General features: G+C 36.5%; 3 protein-coding genes across 10 annotated transcripts; 1 reads left to right on the top strand and 2 right to left on the bottom strand.

Annotated features, from left to right (window-relative positions):
* Positions 1–284: 284 nt before the first annotated feature.
* On the bottom strand, positions 285–4203 carry LOC125472660 (protein NONRESPONDING TO OXYLIPINS 2, mitochondrial-like). 3 transcript variants are annotated; one of them, XM_048574322.1, is made up of 4 exons: positions 3842–4198; positions 3525–3643; positions 884–951; positions 287–780 (listed from the first exon to the last, which is right to left on the bottom strand). In XM_048574322.1, the coding sequence occupies exons 1-3, from the start codon at positions 3991–3993 to the stop codon at positions 932–934; spliced, it is 291 nt and encodes a 96-aa protein (XP_048430279.1). In that variant the 5' UTR covers positions 3994–4198; the 3' UTR covers positions 287–780; positions 884–931. The 3 variants fall into 3 exon arrangements, with proteins under 3 accessions (XP_048430277.1, XP_048430279.1, XP_048430278.1); XM_048574320.1 differs by lacking the exon at positions 884–951 and having other exon boundaries at positions 285–780; positions 3842–4203; XM_048574321.1 differs by having other exon boundaries at positions 289–951; positions 3842–4197.
* Positions 4204–6081: 1878 nt separating this feature from the next.
* Positions 6082–9875, bottom strand: LOC103946170. 6 transcript variants are annotated; one of them, XR_007254568.1, is made up of 8 exons: positions 9062–9874; positions 8740–8834; positions 8449–8553; positions 8197–8278; positions 7400–7517; positions 6911–7026; positions 6426–6486; positions 6082–6317 (listed from the first exon to the last, which is right to left on the bottom strand). XR_007254568.1 is itself a non-coding variant. In XM_048574319.1 (5 exons), the coding sequence occupies exons 1-5, from the start codon at positions 9198–9200 to the stop codon at positions 7501–7503; spliced, it is 438 nt and encodes a 145-aa protein (XP_048430276.1). In that variant the 5' UTR covers positions 9201–9864; the 3' UTR covers positions 7400–7500. The 6 variants fall into 6 exon arrangements, 1 of the variants encoding a protein (XP_048430276.1); XR_007254564.1 differs by lacking the exon at positions 6911–7026 and having other exon boundaries at positions 9062–9862; XR_007254567.1 differs by lacking the exons at positions 6911–7026; positions 8197–8278 and having other exon boundaries at positions 6082–6321; positions 9062–9875.
* Positions 9876–10245: 370 nt separating this feature from the next.
* On the top strand, positions 10246–13767 carry LOC125472640 (NADH dehydrogenase [ubiquinone] iron-sulfur protein 8, mitochondrial-like). Its single transcript, XM_048574299.1, has 8 exons — positions 10246–10405; positions 11450–11528; positions 11675–11728; positions 11842–11933; positions 12017–12130; positions 12971–13038; positions 13118–13229; positions 13345–13767. The coding sequence occupies exons 1-8, from the start codon at positions 10352–10354 to the stop codon at positions 13438–13440; spliced, it is 669 nt and encodes a 222-aa protein (XP_048430256.1). The 5' UTR covers positions 10246–10351; the 3' UTR covers positions 13441–13767.
* The last annotated feature ends 7059 nt before the right edge of the window (positions 13768–20826 follow it).

Genomic DNA, 20826 nt, shown 5'->3' with positions numbered 1-20826 from the left:
GAAATTGTCACATTTTTGGGTATTTCCCTTCAATTTTTTTTTTTTTTCACAGAAATGTTCTCTTGATGGATAGGTGATCATGAAATTCGTAGTCGCTCGTTTTTTTATATAAAATTCAATAGTGAATGGGTGATCATGAATTTTTGATCGCCAAATGACTAGGAAAAACAAGATGTGTAAGTGGATCGACCCATCAAGTTCCCACTGAAATAGATCCACAAGGCAAAGCACATATTGTTTCGTGGGTTATTAGGGGTATCTCAAAAACGTCGAGGTTGAAATATGATTTTCAAATTAAGTTTTCAATTAGTAGATTCTGTGAACAGGAGTGGCAATGACAAACGCAAAAAGGACGATCATCAATATTATTAAAAATCTGTTCGTTGATAACACGCCACTGTGTTTTGTTAGCAGCAATAATATTGACACATTTTCTCTATGCACCACAGATTCCGTAATCTAATATATATGCTAGAAGGCCATTCTTTCCGCCTTTACAAGACAGAACGAGAACGGAATATGCCGTAACACTTCCAATGACAGAAAAGAAAACATAATTCAGACTGCTAAAAACTAATCTACCCTTTATTAATGAACATGGTCTGAAGGCCCTCAAACCCAAATAAGCTCATACATTACATGTATCACATGAACCTAACAGGTACAGGCCCTATACTAGTAACCATACAAACTGAATGCAACATTCCTATGCTTCTAGGTTGATAGTCCACTAACTCTTCAGGCCAAGCATTACATCGCGCGCCATTGCAATCAAAGCGTCTGCCACAGTATAAGCAAACACCAAATTGATTTCAGAAATCGAATAACAAATAGCAATTTATATGCCATTGGCACGCAAGGAAGAAGGAGAGCAGTACAGTACAACTTGGTCGAAGAGGGGGAAGGTTGCTTGGTTAATTTCGGTTCATGTTCAGCTTCGGTCGAGAAGCCCTATCCAAGAATAATTTATCATTAGCCGATCTTGAACTCATTCAACAAAATCATGCTATGGCTATCTACTAAAGAAGCACAGGTAAAATTATCACACACAATTTAAGTAACAGAAGTTTGAGTAGTTTAGGCGGAGGTGCTTTAACCCTGATTATTAGGTTTTATTGGAGACTATTACATATCACAGGTGATTAGACCATGCAGTAATAACAGAATGAATAAGGTAATTAAGCAAATTTGCATCATCCGAAATGGTCGGTACAAATAGATGTTCTTCTCCAGCCATCATCGTGTCGACATTTTGTACTTGGTAAATAACTGGCAACGGTCATAGAGAACAAGAGCCACTAATGTGGATAGAACTTAGAACCACCTGGAAGAAAACCTTATTTCTCTCTATCAGTCATTGGTCACTTTGGAACCCATGAAGAACTATTCTTTTGTAAACTCCTGATTTTAACTACCCCTAAGTCCTACATTGAAGGATAGGAAAAATTCCAAATTTAGCATTATTCGAGCAGCCGGAAATCAGTTACACACACAAACTGTGTGATTAACCAAAAAACACAGCAAGTGTCCTAGGTCGTCTACCTTAGAAAGGTACTGGAGTAAATGCCAGTGAGCACACTAGCATCTAAACATTCAAGACAGTGGAACTATTTTTTAGGAACGCCTAATGTAATTTACACAATGCAATTGCCAGAAAGCAATGGGAAAAGGAAAAGAACAAAGGATGGAGGAACCAATATGCAAGCCTATTTGGTTGAAAGCTTGAAATAACCGGAGCATGGAGTCTTTGTCACCGAGGAACTGCAGCCTCTAAAAAGATCAATGAAGAAATAGGAAGATCACTAGATGAAGAAATTCTACCGACAAAGAAAAAACCAAATTGATTACTGGTGAGTAGGATATAACATGTTGAAGAAGAGTGTGTAGGCTCCGCGCTCGCAACCACTTAACAGCTAACTTAACAAATTTTCTAATGGTTGTATGAAATGAAGGGAAATAGTAACTAATGTATGGGATTGAAATGTTTTAAAGATGTTTTATGAGGTTGCAATTGTAATCAAACCTGAGGGGATAAAATATTAAAATGTAATTTACCCATAGTTTTTTCATGGGTACAGTAATCTAACTGTTTCGCATTCACATTACAAAATATACGCAATAGCCACCCATGAAAACATTATATACTAACACCACAGAAAGTTGCAAAGAAAAATCAATGCATCCATATGGATCATTTATACCACAGTAAGAAACTGCAATTCCATGCATTACTCATGTTCAACAATCTAACGGAAGTTTAACAGCAACAACTAAATAGCTGGACTGATTACCCTATGCACTGATTACCTCACATGGCCAGCAGGCCTTTGTCACAACGGTGAAGCAAGAACCATACCACGATGTAGAAAAAATGAGTCAGAAATAGACACCCAATGCAGAAAGAAGAAGTAATCAGTGCGCCACTAGACAAGAAACGACTAGCTTAAGAGCTATTCGTTGATTAACAGAATGCATCAATCACATCTGTGCACTGGGAACTTGAATTATTATCCAAATTTGACTGACCCGAGTTTTGATTCTCGAAATTAATGAGCAAAAAGAAGGCTACTGAAGAAAAGGCACAGCTTCCTTAACTTTGTTGAGATTTAGCTCTTCATTTGTTTACTCAACCATTCCAAAAGGCCAAGACATCCCAATTTATTTCACACAAAATAAAGGACTACCAAACACTCCCTGCATCCAGTTACCGATATAGCTATAGGTACAACTAACAAAATTAAACACCCACTCCAAAAAACCACAGATAAAAAAAAAAAAAAAAAAAAAAAAGGAAAAATTAGGTTCCCATCCCTATTTTTCCTACTCCATTGATTAAAACCTTATTCATTTTCAATTTTTTATCTATGTGCTTAGATTTTAATAAACATCATTAATTATTTCAATAATAAAATATCTTTTATCTCTAAATATATTCATTTAATGTTAGAAACGTTACATTTGATATATTTATATTTATGGCTAAATTTTGTATCATATATTTTTATTTTTTGTTTGTACCCATTTTTAATTTGCAACCTTTTTCTTAATTTGTACCAATTTTCTTTTCAGTTTTAATTTGTACTCATATTAATTCCTTTTTGTGCCCATATTTTTAAGCATTTATTTGTATTTGTACCCATTTTTAATTTGCTAAATGTACCCATGCTAATTATATGTATTTATTTTCTGTTTTAAAATATATCAATAGTTATTTTTTAAAATATGTTAATAATTATGTCCGTATATTATTTTTTTGCTATATTTTTTGTGAAGAACAATATTACTCTAAAATTGATTTTTAAGTATTTATTATATTTTAAAAATATTATTTGAATTTATGGGATATTAAATGCATGAGTTAAATCTCTTAAATGATGCTAAGGACCTCGATCAAAATATTTAAACAAACAAGATTTCAGTTTAGGTTGGATAAAGACCAGAACCATAATGACCCGAGTTTGGAAAAAAAAAAACCAACAAGTAAAAATTCAACGAAAAATAGAAAATGTGGGTAAGTAGGTTACCAAGAGAAACGGAGCTTCCACTAGTGGAATCGACGGCAATGTTGGACTTGAGCCGAGCAGAAGCAATGGCACTGTGAAGCGGCATCATCGATTCCATGCATCCCAATACCGAAACGAACCTATACAAATCACAACAACAATAATTTGTTAAAATTGGGTTTCTGAAGCCATAGAAATTGTTAAAATTGGATGAGTTGGAGCCTGGAGGGATTGAGAAGGCTGTACCTTGTAATAATTTGTTAAAATTGGGTTTCTGAAGCCACAGAAATTGTTAAAATTGGATGAGTTGGAGCCTGGAGGGATTGAGAAGGCTGTACCTTGTAGCGCAAGGAATTGTTCTGGTCGTGGAAGCAAATGGGGACGCCATGGCTGCGGGGTTTAGGGAGTTAAGGGAGGTTTGGGTGAGGGCTTTTGAGCGAGCAATGGACCTTGAGCCTGCCATTAGAGCTGATCTGCAGAAGGAGGCCATTTCTTGTTCGGGGGAAAAGAGAGAGAGAGAGAGAGCAGTTAGCCTTAACCCTACTCGTTTCTGAGGCGTTGTGAAACAAGGCCATTGAGCTGGGTTTCGCTTTCCCACTAAACGCCGCTCTTTCTTCTTCAATTAGGCCTGATGGGCCGAGTGAAATCATTATGGGCCTTGGGTCATTGGACAGTTGGTTGATGTTGTGGGTGGTGGCTCCGCCTCTTTGTATTTGAATTAAATTTTTTTATTATTAAATTAAAATAGTTTAAAATATCGTTTTATTTAAAAAAATAATAATACGAGTGAGCACACGATTGAGTGAAGCTAAAATTATTTGGATGTACACAGTTTGCTTGATTTAAATTTATCAAGCTAACTTGACTTGTTTGCATAACAAGCCAAATTTAAGGTTAAAACTCAACAACTCTACGTGTGAACTTTGTGATTACAAATTTCATACACGGTTGATTTGATGAATTTCCACCTGCAAGAGAACAAATATCGTTAACCTAATTGATGAACACTATGAAAAAAGGTAAAACTGTTAGGTAATTTTGTGATCTACTAACGACGTCAAAGGTGAAACTGTTATATTAAGCATATTGTCCACTTATAATTTTCCTTTTGGATGTGGATAATTTATGTCTCCACAAACCACTTCTCTAATTGAGGTGGGTTAGAGAGGTGGTTCACATGCGGCTTACAAAATGTGGTTTCTTAGAAAAAATTTCTCAAGAACAACATATATAAAAATTTAACAAATAACTAATTAGTAGAATGCAATCACATTAAGAAAGAGTATTGTTGCACTCCAAAACTATACTCAAGTTTATAAAACTACAATCAAAATATGTGTACGAATGAGTGTATGATATAATTTTTGGAGAACCAGTAACATCCTCATTGAGAAACCTTTTTTTTTTCTTTTGAAAAACATAAAAATTACAAAGAAGATCTTAGACGGGTCTTTAAACTATACATATCAAAATTGATCTTAAGTATGACTTCCTTAGGAAACTTATTAAACCAAATACAAGAGTGATTATATTTATATCATAAGTTGGCAAAAGCGTCAATTGCCATGTTTACTTCTCTATAAGTATGTTGAAATATGATATTGGGAATTTATCTCTGTAAATACCAGATATTTTGGATAGTAAATTGAATTCAGCAGGGTGCTTGTGTTTTTTGTTGAAGAATTTAGATTAAAATCTTGGCATAAATGCTTGTTTTAACGCTAAAGCTTCAGCCAGTAAGAGGTTCGAGATACCAATAGAAAAAGAACTTGCAAGGTTAGTTTGTCCTAAACAATTTCTAAACAGAAAACCTAGAGCAGCCTTACCATCATATTTCTAATTTTGAATATAATTGTGATTAGGTGGTTGCATCTACCCCACCATCGAGAAACATTGTTATCTTACTAGTTATAATAAATGAGAAAATATGAGAGTTAGGACTTAGGAGTTAATTAAGCTCTAATAGAAATAAACTCTTATATCACTTGAGTTGATGATATATTATGCGGAAGGTAACGTAGACACGTACATTTCAGAAAAACTTGACATTAATAATCTCTTTCTTTCTTTCTTTTATTTATTTTATTTTATTTTTTGTTTTTCTTTTATTTTTTGTTTTTTTTTTTTTTTTCAAAAAAGAGATCAGCTGATGGTTTTATGCAGGTCACATTTTTAGAAGCCGGAAAGACTCACAAATGTATTTCAACCTCCCTTATCCACTATCGTGTGATTCACCGGTGTTAGAAATCGATCCTAAGACGTGCCTGTGGAATACGGGTCTGAAATTCGTCTCCAACCACTGTATCACACCATGATGGTTACATATCATAATCCTCTCACCTTAATTTTGAGACCCTAGCTAAGAAGCGCTATTTGATACTCATTTCGTTTTCAGTTTTTACTAGCAGGACTGCCCGCGCTTTGCTGCGGGTTTTCAAATCATGAATAATATTCATAGAAAATTTAACTGAAAATGCTACAGCGATATAATCGCATTCTTAAATGTAACAATTTAGAGAACGCATGTTTTACATGAGTAACGCTCACAAAACCACACATTTACATAATTATCTCCAAATGAAAGAAAAAGCAAGAGATATGTGAATTGATCCATAAAATACGTAGTTTAATTTACATCGCTACTCATTAAGTCGATATCAAATAGAAGCTTCACATCACAATAATTAACCACAATCCTCTGTTTTTGTAAGTGCAAAATGAAAAACGGAATCAAATATTAAACCCAATATCTTCATAGCACAATGTTCAACCCAAAATCTTCACATTAGCTCAAGAACTATATTGTTTCCAGAGCTTTCCAATTTCCCAGCACGAAACAACAAACATAAAAGCATTAAAATAGCTCTAAATTAAAACAATATGATGAACTACAAAACGATAGAGGAAAGATTAAGAGCTTACCCTCACAAAATCAAAGCTCACCAAAATGCTTACCCTAACCAGAGAATCGTAGAGAATAAATCTGCATCAACATGTAAATCATAGAAAAAAAAATTAAAATTTATAAATACCATCATTTCACTACTAATTTGAATAAATCCAGAAACAATACATTGGAATAATCTTTTAGGTCTTCCAATATTAATAGGTTAGAAATTCAGAAGATAAAACACCACAATTCATTAAATTCAAAGTTGAACAATTCATTAAATTCAGAGCTTACCCACTGTAACATCAAATGATAGAAGCAAGACTTGTGTTAAAAGTCATGTGATGTGTATATTTACAGACACCAAGATTTTACATGACCAAGAAAGGGAATCACTCCATTAAAAAGAGAGGAACTACTGATACTGCAGGTACATTAACCAGACCACTAATTTTAAATGACAGCATATGCTCGAGTAAGCGAAAGACTAAAAGACAAAAAGAAGAGGGTTATATACCCGTTTCAATGTCATTGTCAGGGGCCTCTTAAACCTGGTTCCAGAATGAGGATAGTCCAACACTCTCGTAGTGACTAATACTTATTGTGACCTTCACTCAGTTTGTGAATTAGAAACTTGAAATACACCAAAAATTATATTAATAGCCATTCCCGTAATTTTAACTACTAACAGCGTAAAGAATTGGAAAATACAATTAAGACCAATGTTTTCCCCCTTTTTTTTCATTGCCATAAAAGGCAGAAAAACAAAGGCTTCTAAAACTCAAACCAACCGTCTCATTTCTTCCCAAAAATAAACACATTTTAATCCAACATTCATAAATGCGTGGTCAAACAGGGGAGAAAATTATGTTAATTTGGGCTTCAAATTTACAAACGTAACTGTTTACAATAAGCATATATAACATGATTTGGTCTGCAGTGCTTTCACCAATAGTTATAAAAAACAAAGATTCTAAAGATATGCATGCAATAGAATGACTATTACCTCCAAGTAAGCAATTGCATGGTTGCAATCTAAGTTGCACACATCATGTTCAATCTGATAGCTTCAGTATAGCACTTGACAACATTATTTCAGGCTTTTCCTTAAATGAAGTATTTCCCTGGGAAAAGATTAGCAAACATAGAAATTGAAACAATACACATAAGTACATTGGTATCCCAGTTCTTTGCTAATAGAAAATGAAATTAAGGGGATGGAGAGACCTAATTTCAACTTTTTGAAGGAGAACACCACACTTCATTCATATCAAAGAACAGCATGATTCCAATTTCAATTTTGAACATAATAAATCACATAGCATTCATATATTACTTCAACTTCTTTCAAATTTACTTTTGTATTTAAAGATTGTATATTTTAATGAGTCTAAATTGACTATATATAAATTCTACCTTTTTATATTTAAATAATAATGTACATTGTATAATTACAGTTATAGTCCATGAATACAATTAGAGGCCTTTGAATTTCTTTGCAAGAGAAGATTTACACGGAAAAGCAACTGCAAATATACAGAAGGAGGGAATTTGAGTTTTGTAGTCCATCTACTCAGCAATTTCTTAATATAGATACAACTGAGCAGTGGGAGAGCTTTAGCTAATACTATTCAATTCCACAGGTAATTATAAAAAAATAATCACATAATTTCTCACAATAAAAATCAATGTGACTAAAAACAAATGATATGTATCAACTTTGATGATTTCCCTTATTTTCCCTCTCCTTCCCAGCAACCAAACAGGGGCAAAAATTACCAAAAACTGAAAAGATTGAAGTACCTGAGCAAGTTGGAATGCCTGGGTTGCCATATACACTTGGTGTAAAAAAAATAAGGGTGGGCATTTTCAGAGCACCTAAACCCTTCATCCACAAACGTATGTAAAAAATCATACAAAATAATATTTTGAATGCATTAATCCGTAGAAACAAATAAGCTAAAATCGAACTTCTCTATCAGAAAGTAAAGACACGATCCAAAAATCCATTAACATAAAAAAGATGTCAATGTCCATTAGCAGCAAGTTTCTCACCTGGAAGACAAATCTCTTTTTCATTCCTTGAACTGATAGAAGACCTTTCATACGATATATGTCCTCACTTCGTTTCAACAACAGTGTACCAAGCCATATGTTAGCCTGAAAAAATAAAAACGAAATCAGTAGTCTTTGTCAGGTTTTCTTTCATACATGCCTGGACAAAGACTCTGGATGCAACTGGCCCTCAAATGTGTACTTGTCTCATTCAAAGGCAACAGGTCCACATGGAAGACACAGAAGAAATTATCAAATATATTGCAAAATACAACAAAACAGAGATCCTACCTTTTCAAGTTCTAAGTTCCCTTCACAAACTATGCTGACAGAAGAAACACCAGGATCATGAACATGATCATGGGTGTGGTGATCTTCATGATGGTCTGCACATCAGATTCAAATGTGTGAATATCAGTTCATAAATCAAATCACAATTATAGTGGAAGATCAGAACTCTTAAAGCAAATCAAAATATTATCCAATCAAAAACCAAACTAAAGCAAATCACATACGCAACAGAAGCCGAACACAAATCCCACATTTCACAACCAAATCATCATATTAGTTCGAAACATTAAATTCTAAGAACTAAAAATAATAATAACAGTACCATAAACTGAATCTTGAGGTGAGAACCTCTTGCTTTGCAACCTGCAACAAACCATAGAAATTAAAACCCACGAATCCACAATCAGATAAAAACAATTTTCCAAGAAAAACAAAACCAAGATTGGTATACAAAAGAGCATTAGATCTATAACCTGGAAAACAAAAAGAAAAAAAAAAAAGCCATACAAAAAACCCCAAAAAAAAAAAAAAAAAAAAAAAACCGACCTTAAGACAGAGAACAAACAGGCAGACAGAGAGATGAATGTGCAAAATGAGAGAAGAGCAAACTAATAAGGGAAATTAATATCTCTGATGATTCCCCCAAAATCTGACCTAACACACTAAAAAATTCGAAAATAATCCACTTATCTTTCGAAATCACTTATCTTTCTAAGCTGATAGAAAAAAAAAAAAAATTTAAAAAGCACTTATCTTTCGAAATCCAGGCATGCAGCGGTAGATCCGGATAATCCGTATCCCCACTTCTGAAATCGACGACTCATACCTTTCCCCTTCGCTGTCTTTCCATCGTCATCTCTCTCTCTCTCTCTCTCTCTTTCTTCCGCTCTCTGTCACAGTCTCCATCCCCCCGAAACCCTCATCGAAGGACAGCACACAACAACCCTCGAACTCAGTCAAAACCGAGAAGATATTACCCACTTTCCCACTTCTGAAATCCATCAGCCATACCTCTCCCCTGCGCTGTCTTCCCCTCGAAATCTCTCTCTGTCTGTCTCTCTGTCTCTCCGTTTCTTCCGCTCTCTGTGAGAGCTTCATTTCCCCGAAACCATAAATGAAAGACAGCAAGTGCAACCCTTACACGGCAACCCCTTAATTCACTCAAAACCGAGAGGACAAAATTGCCCTTCCAACCTAGTCCACAAATAATGGGTTTCTTGCAAATAAGGTGAAATAAAGGGGTAATTCGTCCTAAACCCTACGGACAAAATCACCCTTATCAGTTCAAATAATATCCTTCAAACCCAGCCCAATTCTCATGGTTTTTTTGTAAATAAGATGAAATCGAGGGGCAAACAATTGACTGTAGCCCAATGAACAGTCAATTGCTCCTTAGTTTTAGAATAGATAATTTTTATTTTTTAAAAAACTGAAAACTTATTTGGTTGCTTTAAAAAAAAAAAAAAAAACAACTGAAAACGAAATAATGATCAAACGGGTTTGGATGTTTCACTGTGGTCATTCCCCGACAAAGCGCAGCGCTTAGGTGGCCATTCCCAAATCGAACCCGAGTCGCGCAGAAGACGACCCATCGACTCAGCCATCACCGGCCATGGCTGCGATCTTAGCTAGGAAATCTCTCCAGGCTCTCCGCGCCAGACAGCTCGTGAGTTTATCCTCTGCGCTAGCTCCCTTTGTCTAATCCTCCGTTTGGTTTCTGAGAAAATTTGCTGAGAAAATTAAAAATCCAAAGCTCCCGTCGTGATGCTCACCTTTAGAGACATATCGAACTTAAATTTCCCAACTGTTTTACTCCTTCCAAATTTCTTGGATCAGGAGCATAGTACTGTTAATCTATTTGTTTGAGCAGAACTGAGCTATTTGCTTTGGTTTCTTAGATTTTTCGATTGAAAATCTGAATTTTTATTTATTTACTGTATTGATAGTTTTGGAACTATTATGGCTTTCTGACTGCGATATGTGTTGTGAGCTTTAGATTGTTGTCGTTAAACTCATTTGTTTTCACATGGGAAAGATTTAGAGTGGTTTATGACCTTATTTTTTTCGCATGGGAGGTGTATAATTACGGGTAGAGGAACGGACATAAAAAAATCGAAGAATTGAGTATGCCTTGCGGTGTCATTTGCTCTGAGAGTTAGAGGGGATTGTGGGGCTAATGAAAGGAGAATAGGGAAATTCTGGGTTATTGAGATTTAGAGTATGTTTGTTTCTTGGAATGGGGTTTTAGGAATTTATTCCAGGAGATGGGTTTTTAGGAGTAAGTGGAATTCAATGATTCTCGTTCCAGTATTTCAGTAACAATAAAAAAACTGTTTATCTATTTGAATTTGGGTTTTCCATATACTAGTTTCTGCACCTTCCGAAATAAATGAACTGATCGTTATGCTTTATCCCCATCAGTATCTTTGATATGTCAATTGTTTAGGAAACAGTCAGAAACAATTCCTTGTTAGGTTCTCTCCTTCAATTCTTTCATCTGCATTCTTTTTCTCAACTTTCAAATGAAATCTAATGAGTCTAAATTACGTCTTCCTTGTTTAGGAAACACTTTCATATATTTTATCATTTCAGCATAATTGTAGGGATAGCGTTATCAGACTTTTTGGGTTTATGTATACCTGTGTCATATTCTATTTTAGCTATTGGATGACACAAGATTTTACCAGTCTATTGTTTGGTTACTGTTTAGGTTGTACCAGGCCAAGCATTGCAGAGTTCTTCCTACTATGGACTGCGATCCAGTTCACAACACTTCTCAACCATAAAAGGTTCGCTATTCTGTAGGGTCACATAGTGTTGGAATAATGATTATTCAAGATAAAACTTCTATCTATATCATGTTTGTGTTAGGTGATTCATCATGTTGTGATATTATTTTTGAGAATACTTTTGTACTTATTTATGCCAACTTCAGAGGATGAGGAAAGAGAGCAACTCGCAAAGGAGATTTCCAAGGACTGGAGTTCTGGTAATCCCCCTTCCCGTCAAAGAAAAAAGATACCAGTATGTTTGTTCTTAATTTCGTGTTACAATATTATACTGCCATGTGAAATAATGGCCTCATTTTGATAATTACTTCAGTTTTTGATCGAAGCATAAACACATTGTTCCTCACTGAAATGGTTCGAGGTCTGATGCTTACGCTTAAGTACTTTTTTGAGAAAAAAGTTACTGTAAGTATCTTCCATCACACATTACCAAGTTTGTTTTTTCTTCTTTTTCTGCCAAATTGTGACTACTATCTTTCATTTTGCAGATCAATTATCCTTTTGAGAAGGGCCCCTTGAGTCCTCGTTTTCGTGGTGAACATGCCCTACGGCGATATCCTACGGGAGAAGAGCGTTGCATTGCGTGCAAGCTTTGTGAAGCTGTAAGAGTTGAAACCTTTCTTTTGGTATTCTAGGTTGTCAAATATGAATTTAAGACAACTTATAAATTTAGGATATGACAGTGAAAGCTCCTGCCTGCTAAAACTGTTTGAAAAATCAGTATACTTGTTTCGGCTTTGCTTTTAATTTTTGTGATATGTATTCCTTGAGCTGCTTTTGGCATCTTGGGCAATACCTGGAGCTTAGAAGACAGACAACGGTGCCTCCGGGTCACATTGAGAAAGCCATATTGAATTTTTGGCTTTGTTTGGCAGTTGTGCCTCATTTATGTCTAATTGCTTTCAGGTTTTGATATATTTTTTGGACTTTTCACATGTAAGCCCTTGATAAGTTTTAGATAAACACGTCAAACCCAATACTTTAGAGAAAACCCAACTGACTTGGTAATGGAGGAAGGATTTCTCAGCTAACAATCAATTAGAGCATGACATGGGGATGTATGAGGGTTTTTTTTTTTTTTTTTTTTTTTTTTTTTTTTTCCCCTCCAATTGAGCTCTTGAAAGTGTTTTGTATAAAACTTGTAATTGTTGGGTTGTGTTTTTTTTGAATTTGCTGATATTTTTTATGCGCACATGTAACGTATAAGATTATTCTGCTTTCAAACTTATATCTATATACGTGGTCTGCTTCTGCACTTGTGTTTAGTCTCTTGCTTTGGATGTAATTCAATCTCTCATAGAATTTGCAGAATCATTTCACTGTGCAAATCCTAAACAGGCGAGGTTCAGATGTTATGTTAATGTTATATGGTTTAAGCAGGAGCAGCTGAATGTAGCATTTCAACTTACAAAGAAGATTTATTTTATTTTATTTTTTCTCAGATCTGTCCTGCACAAGCAATAACAATTGAGGCTGAGGAACGAGAAGATGGTAGCCGTAGGACTACAAGGTGAAGCATCATTCTCCCTTCTTCCCCTCCCTGTTCCTTTCCCTCTCGTTATTCTCCTCACAGTTATCTAGTCTTTCAGGTATGACATTGACATGACAAAGTGCATCTACTGTGGATTCTGTCAAGAAGCATGTCCCGTTGATGCCATTGTCGAAGGACCAAACTTTGAATTCTCAACAGAGACTCATGAGGTTAATGAGCATTCTTTCTATTGACTCAGTGCAACTAATCCTATGTTTTCATCTTTATTTTTCTTACTTTGGGTAAAACAACTGATCCAAGCATTTGTTTCTGCCTTTGTTGCAGGAGCTTCTTTACGACAAGGAAAAGCTGCTTGAGAATGGAGATCGTTGGGAGACTGAGATTGCTGAGAACCTCAGATCTGAAAGCCTTTACCGCTGATTTTCCACCGATGGTTTCTTTCCTAGTTACCATACTCCCTTTTTCTCGACTTGTTGAGTATGTGGAAAAATAATAAGATCCCGGCATGGATCTTAAAGAGTTTGTATTGTTTGTTTCGCGATATCCTAACCGTTGTCATTGAGTCATTGTAAGTAATGATTCCAAATGCGACGTAGTTTCTTTCTTTAAGATTTTACACACATGAAGCATGCTCGAACTTGAAATCTTTTGAGAAACAAAATGTTGTAGGCACCAGAGAAGCATTTTCATTGTTCTGCAGTCTCTCTAGCTCTTTCAAATGAATTACTAGTTCTTTTGGTCAAGACATTGATAAATCTTCGGGATTGAAATTGTTCTTGAATCGATAGCATTTAGAAACCATTGGATTCAACATGGTTTCCTGTTAAAACATCTGAACAAGCGATTTTGGAGGGTTCTAGAACCATCTCCTTATGTTATGTGTACTCTACTAACACTCAAAAGTTAACGATGTCAAAATTATACTAATTTTTCCCATGTTAGTATAATTAAAATTTTAATTTGCCAAGTAAAAGTAATAGGTTTTTTGTTTTTGAGTGCTAGTGGAGTAAATGTGACATGAGAAGTGAGAAGGCTGAAATGAGAATGTAATTGATGAAGTTTAATATGTTGTAGCCTATTTTATTTGACAAAGAGAAGGGGGCCAGCGACAAGAGTAGAGAGAGAGGAGAGATGTGTTTGTAGAATTGTAGGGGAATTGTGTATTGAGGATGTGTTATCCTCTCTACATAGTGCCTTTATTTATAGTAGTAAAAGAAGAGAATAAATTCTTCATCCCCAAGGAATACAAGTCCATATAGGAAATAATAACTAGAATCAAAGCTAATCTAGGATTTACACAATCACACTTAAACTAGGAAAGTTCACAACACTCCCTCTTGAGTGTGTAAATACTCAAGGTAGATTCAGCATCAAGCAGAAGTTGAGGAAGTCAACTCGTCGGTACTGATTCTAAGGAACAACGCTTATTCTCAATAAGGTAGGAACTTGTGTAAGGTAGTAAATCTCACTAAAAACCCTAAGGCTATGACAAAAACCCTGAGTAGGGACAAAATCCATAGTTTAAGGAAAAATGCATGAGAAATGCAAAGTCAAAAGAAATGCCTATGGGACGTCGTCAGGGATATGACCAACCCAAGGTGGGTGCCTCATTAAAACCTAGTTAGGTAGCAATAACCTAGTGGGAAAAAAAATGCTCCTAATTGTAGGGAAAAAGAGTACATTAAGATAAAGCAAGTATTCTTCAGGATACTCCCCCTGAGTTTGACACAATTCTAAAGAGAAATAGCAATGTTACAACTCAAAAAGTTTAAGCATACCAATTCCTTGAACAAGCTTCTGAAACGTCACCTTAGGTAGTGATTTGGTGAAGAGGTCGACCAGATTGTCTTGTAAATGGATTTGTGTGACTTCAATCTTCTGATGTTCTTGTTGTTGATGTGAAAGGAAGAACTTCACGCAATGTGCTTGGTGTTGTCTCCTTTGATGTAAACCTTATCGAGCTGTTCGATGCATGTTGCGTTGTCTTCAAAGATCGTCGTAGGGACATCTACAGCAAGGTAGAGATTGCATGAGCTTCGAATATGGCCCATTACTGCTCTCAACCAAAAGCATTCCCAAGTTGCTTCATGTAAGGCGAGAATTTCAGCATGGTTAAAGGAAGTGGCAACTAAGGTCTGTTTAGTTGACCTCCAAGAGATTGCTGTGCTTCTAACGGTAAAGACATAACCTGTTTGAGAATGTACCTTGTGCGGATCAAATAAGTATCATGCATCCGCATAACCAACAAGGCGAGAATTGACTCGAGAAGCAGAGGGTGCGACATCACTCGAGGATCCATAGAGATAGAACAAGCCCAAACCCGTAGTACCCTTAAGGTAACGGAAGATGTCTTTCACGCCAGTCCAGTGTCTGCCTGTTGGTGCATTACTGTATCTTGCCAATAGATTAACAACGAAAGAGATGTTGGGTCTAGTGCATTGAGCTAACTACAATAAAGCGCCTATCACATTTAGATAAGGAACTTCAGGCTCCAAAATCTCTTCATCATCCTTCTTCGGACATAAGGGATCTCGTTTTGCATCTAGCGATCAAACGACCACATGAGTACTCGAAGGCTTCGTTTTATCCTCGTTAAAGCAGCACAACACTTTCCGGGTGTAGTTCGTTTGATGTACTAGGATTCCATCTGAACGGTGCTCTATCTCGATACTGAGACAGTATTGAGTCTTTTCTAAATCTTTCATCTCAAATTCCGACTTCAGGTGCACGACAGTTCTCATGAGCTCTTCAGGAGTTTCGATAAGGTTCATGTCATCGACATATATTGCAACTATCGCAAAACCGGAATTGACTTCTTAATGAACACACAATGGTATAGTTCATTGTTCACATATCCCTGACTAGTCAAATACTCACTAAGACGGTTATACCACATTCTTCCGGATTACTTCAAATCGTAAAGTTAATGCCTTAGCCGAATTGAGAATGTGTTCCAGTGTTTGGAAATATGTGGACCAGTCAATGTAAGTCCTTTAGGAACTTTCATATAGATTTCCGTATCAAGATCCTCATATAGATATGCAATTACTACGTCCATTAGCTGCATACTCAGTTTTTTGGAAACTACCAAACTGATAAGGTATCGAAAAGTAATCACATCCATAACAGGTGAATAAGTTTCGTCATAGTCAATCCCACGGCGTTGTGAAAAGCCTTGTGCAACAAGAAAAGCTTTGTAGGGCACAATTTCTTTCTTCTCATTAAGCTTCCGAACGAAAACCTACTTGTAGCCAACGGGCTTCACATGTGGAGGAGTAGCAGCTACAGGTCCAAACACCTTACGTTTTGTAAGCGAATCGAGTTCAACTTGGATTGCTTGTTTCCAGTTTGACCAAGTGGTTCTACATTGAAATTCATCAACGGAATGCGGTTCAATTTAATTGCTCAACATGATCTCAATAGTTACTACATATGCATCGTCGACGATCATCTTATTTCTACACCACACATCATCAGCATGAATAAGTAATTTTTATTTAATTGCTTACGATTGATTGCATGTGCACCTTGAATTACTAATCACCTTGATTAAAACTATCTAATTGTCTTAATACCTGATCACCATTAGGATCTTTAGAAAAGTAATTTGATGCAATTTTGGTCAGAAGGTTCCCTGAAATTGGCGCTAGCTTCTTGTGATTAATAATTGTAATTTCACTTAAGATGAGCACCACATCTTAAGGGTTGCATGGTTTTTCAAAGGGTTTTCATAAAGTATAATGAGTCTTTCATAAATCAGGAAAACCTAACCTTCAAAGTGGCATGTGTAGATCATAAGTAATTGGTAAAAATGCATAGGATTGCTAGGTGATGGTGGAACCCTAGTGCTTTCTTAATTTGTTTTTTTTTTCAAAACAGTTTACTTTCCCCTTCATCTTTAATATTGCAGATTAGTTTACTTTTATTAATTATATTCGTTTTAATTTAAGTAGGTTATAAAAGCAATCATCTCAACTTTATGCTTTACAATAATTAATTGGAATTTTGTTTGTTTCGAATTATTTAATAATCCCTGTGGAGAATGACCTTGCGAGAACCGTTTATGCTACAACAACCTTGTCATTCTTGCAAGTAATATAGGAGTTTTTGACCCATTTGCATGTGTGGTAAAATCCTTAGCTTGATAGAGCGAAATCTCACAATTCTCAGGAGGAGGATTCGTCTCTTCAAGGACACTTCCGTAATCTAGAATTTCCTTATGAGTTGGATAGAATGAGTAAGTGACAGTTGGATTCACGATTGGTTCTTCAGGTGCCTATGTCGTGGGTTTCCTTTTCCAGGGGTGTGAATCATTTGAACCTAGGGGTCTGCCACACTTTTGTGTAAGGGCAGATGATTGGCTAGTCGCTAATGTATGTGGATCACCAAGATTGGCGTCCCGAGCCTCCAAGAGGGAAGTCTGTCGTACATTTGGTACATCCATCTTTGCAGGTGCATTCGTAGCTGGAATATGTGATATTGTCACGCGCGCTAGATCAGTGAAAGCATCTAGCATGCTCTGAGTTATGCTCTAAATATCTAATATGCGCTGCACTTTAGTTTTAGATTGAGCGGTGCAGGGATCTAAATGAAACAAAGTGGGAGTCATCCATGATAATTCGCATCGTTCTTCAAGAATGTTGACGTTTTTATCTCCCCTTAACGAAGGGAATAATGTCTTATAGAAGTGACAATCCACGAAACGAGCAGTAAACAGATCATCTGTCAAAAGTGTTAAGTAACGAATAATTGAAGGATAATCATATCCGACATAGATTCCCATCCTTCGCTGATGCCTTATTTTTGTACGTAAAGGCTGCGAAATCGGCACATAGATCGCATAACCAAAAACGCGTAGATGCGTCAGGTTCGTATCTAGTAACTAACTTAATGGCGCTATAAGGTTGGGTCGCAACAAGCCTCAGGCGGACCAACATGGTTGCGTAGAATATTCCATGGCCCTAAGCAGCGATCGGAAGCTTGGTACGTATGACCAACGATCGAGCAATCATTTGTAAACGCTTAATGAATGCCTCTGCCAAGCTGTTTTGGGTGTGAATATGGGGTATTGGTTGTTCAACTTCAACCCTAACCGACATGCAATAGTCATCAAAAGTTTTAGATGTGAATTCTCTAGCATTATCCAATCGAATAGATTTGATCGGATAATTAGGGTGGCGAGCCTTGAGCTTAATAATCTGAGCTAACAGTTTAGAGAATGCAGCATTCCTTATGGACAACAAGCACACGTGTGACCAACGTGTGGAAGCGTCAACCAAAACCAGAAAATATCTTAATGGTCCGCATGGAGGGTGAATCGGTCCAAAAATGTCCCCCTGAATCCGTTCTAGAAAAATGGGAGGACTCAAACGAATCTTGTTATAAGAAGGCTGAGTAATAAGCTTTCCCATAGAACATGTTTAACATGCGATTCCTTGAATCGAACCTAAACTTCGGGTTAGTGGATGCTCGTGTGATTGTTTGAGGATACAACGCATCATTATTCGTCTAAGATGTCCCAAACGATCATGCCAAAGTGTAATTTCGTGCGCAATCCCATAGGTAGAGCCGGCCATATAGTGTTGTCCGATGGGCTCGAGAGGGTTGTCAGAGGTGCATTCTTAGGTACGAAGTTAGTGAAATAAATGCGTTCACGCAAAACGGTATCGTGGTTGCACTATTTGTCAAATAACTAACTTACCCACTAGTCATACCTAGAATGAAAAATTAATTTGAATTGGTCACATGCATAAAAGTTCTAAAAACAAATATCCATTCAAAATAATTTTAAGTATTCAAGGACGGAAATTAATTAAAAACTTAATATCCAAAAAACGAATCACCAACAAATAATCCAAACATAAAGGAAAATTGTTCAAAATTTAACCAAAAACAAAAGGAGAGGTTTGGCCACTACTATGGAATTCGGTCCCATGGTCTTATTTCAACTAAAAAATAAGTTTATGTCTAAGATTCTAATCTTCCATAGGTGTGATAGCCTCCTGAAAGTCAGAAACCTCCATCTTTGTACTCTCTGGATCGTCCACTTACACAAAGTTTGATTCAAACTTCTTACAACGAGAATGATATTTAGCTATAACCTTCTGGGGAGCTCGGCAAACACGGGACCAATGGTCTTTTGAACCACAGCGATAACACATGTCTGCATCCATGGTTTCAAGTGCTTTGCCTTTATTCTTGAAGTTTGGGGCCTTCGGAGCAAGGTTTGGGCTTTTGTGGGCTTTGTTTCCTCAGCAAGATATTCAATTTGCAAGGCATCGTGGATATGTCTTCAAATGAAGATAATAATGGTGGCTTTCTTAGCTTCGACAACAAGGTTGTCCGTCTCATCTTCAATGGTAGGACAAAAATTCTTTGCAGTGAGATGGAGCTTCACATCTTGGACCTACTTGAGGTAGTTCTTTCCAGAGACCTCCAAAGTGGTGAAGTCGAGTTTGTTCAAATTCGACATGTTCCTATCACAAAATAAAGGACAAGATGTGATTAGTGCAATGGAGAAGAGTAATCAATCCATTCACATAGGAGTAGAACATTCAGGATCTAATAGACATGTATTGGCTAATAATCGCATGAAAAACTTCGGGTTTTCATGGGTGATGTTTTTAAGTGAAAAACTTTAGGTTTTCAAACAAGGCATGTTTATAGAAACTTTAGGTTTCAAAATAATTATGAACTTCAGATTCATATGCTCTTATACACAAACGCAAATATATACACAGAAGTATGCAACAAGAAAATACGCAAATAGAACTTCAGGTCTAAAATTATAATTGAATTAATTATCTGGACTTCGAGCCAAATTTAAAGTGTGGGTGAAAAAAATATAAAACCCATTGGGCCTAAAAATAATTAGGCATTTAAACTCGAGGTCCAAAAGAAAGGCCTCAGCCCATAGGTGGGCTGAGTAATTAAGGACGTGCGGCCTAAGCCCAAAAATTGGGCTGGGTTGTGCTCGGTTGGGTTCAGGTCCAAACAGAGAGGGCACATATATGGTGTGGTGGGGATACGGACACCAAAGTTGCATGGGCTAGTGTCGGGAATTGGGCCGAGCCGAGTTGTTCGGTCGATGCAGGCGGGCCCTAAAAAAAAAAAAAAATATATATATATATATATTTTTTTTTTGTTTATATGGTCGGGTTGGGCTCGGAAAAAAAACAAGCCCAAAGAAAAAAAACCTTTTTTTTTTTTTTCTAGCCTGAGATCATACTAAGGCCCAAATTGGAGTCGGTTGGACCAAGAAGTCCTAGCAGAGCTAGGAGGTGTCGCCGGAGAAGGTGACCAGCGCCGCCACTGTAGGTGGCCAATTCTTGGATGGAAGGATTCGGAGCACCCTTGTTGGGTGTTTTTGACCACAATTACAAATCAGAGATTAGGAAATCTCAACGATTTAACCAAAACCCTTGAAATTAAAATCGGAATTTCAAGAAATCCAATGAGATTCGAAGGAATCTTCAACCAAGGGACACTGTGGAAAATCTTCAGGTTGTCCGGGAGGTAGCTGAGGTGCCTGGGCATGGCTGCAAGCCATGTAACACGGTGGTTGAAGGGTGGCGACACCTTCTGGGTGTCAGGTACTAGGTTTTGGGCAAGGAGCAGAAGCTCCACTCTGGGTTCTTGGCTCGGGGGCCCATCTACATGGATGGGTGATGTAGATCACGGGAGAACCCCTAGGTTTCCTGATTTCAATTCTTTTGTTTTTTTTTTCAATTCAATTAAATGCATAATCAATTCAAATATTTGAATGCAGGTACATATATTTGATGCAATTCATGGCAAATATCAAAT

The sequence above is a fragment of a genome, unplaced genomic scaffold, assembly GCF_019419815.1.
Source record: "Pyrus x bretschneideri cultivar Hongxiangsu unplaced genomic scaffold, Pyrus_bretschneideri_v1 Contig70, whole genome shotgun sequence".
Taxonomy (NCBI): domain Eukaryota; kingdom Viridiplantae; phylum Streptophyta; class Magnoliopsida; order Rosales; family Rosaceae; genus Pyrus; species Pyrus x bretschneideri.
The sequence above is the reverse complement of the archived record's forward strand: the minus strand, read 5'-3'. Positions and strand labels throughout refer to the sequence as shown.

Excerpts from the sequence above, each read along its gene's own strand:
- LOC125472660 (XM_048574320.1), bottom strand. The coding sequence starts at position 3,993 with ATGGCCTCCTTCTGCAGATCAGCTCTAATGGCAGGCTCAAGGTCCATT. Across the intron at positions 3,644-3,841 it reads ACAATTCCTTGCGCTACAAG|GTTCGTTTCGGTATTGGGAT; the intron begins GTACAGCCTTCT and ends TGATTTGTATAG. Across the intron at positions 781-3,524 it reads TGGAAGCTCCGTTTCTCTTG|ACGCTTTGATTGCAATGGCG; the intron begins GTAACCTACTTA and ends ATACTGTGGCAG.
- LOC125472640 (XM_048574299.1), top strand. The coding sequence starts at position 10,352 with ATGGCTGCGATCTTAGCTAGGAAATCTCTCCAGGCTCTCCGCGCCAGA. Across the intron at positions 10,406-11,449 it reads CTCTCCGCGCCAGACAGCTC|GTTGTACCAGGCCAAGCATT; the intron begins GTGAGTTTATCC and ends GTTACTGTTTAG. Across the intron at positions 11,729-11,841 it reads TTCCAAGGACTGGAGTTCTG|TTTTTGATCGAAGCATAAAC; the intron begins GTAATCCCCCTT and ends TAATTACTTCAG.
- LOC103946170 (XM_048574319.1), bottom strand. The coding sequence starts at position 9,200 with ATGCTCTTTTGTATACCAATCTTGGTTTTGTTTTTCTTGGAAAATTGT. Across the intron at positions 8,554-8,739 it reads GGAACTTAGAACTTGAAAAG|GCTAACATATGGCTTGGTAC; the intron begins GTAGGATCTCTG and ends TTATTTTTTCAG. Across the intron at positions 8,279-8,448 it reads AAAAGAGATTTGTCTTCCAG|GGTTTAGGTGCTCTGAAAAT; the intron begins GTGAGAAACTTG and ends TTGTGGATGAAG.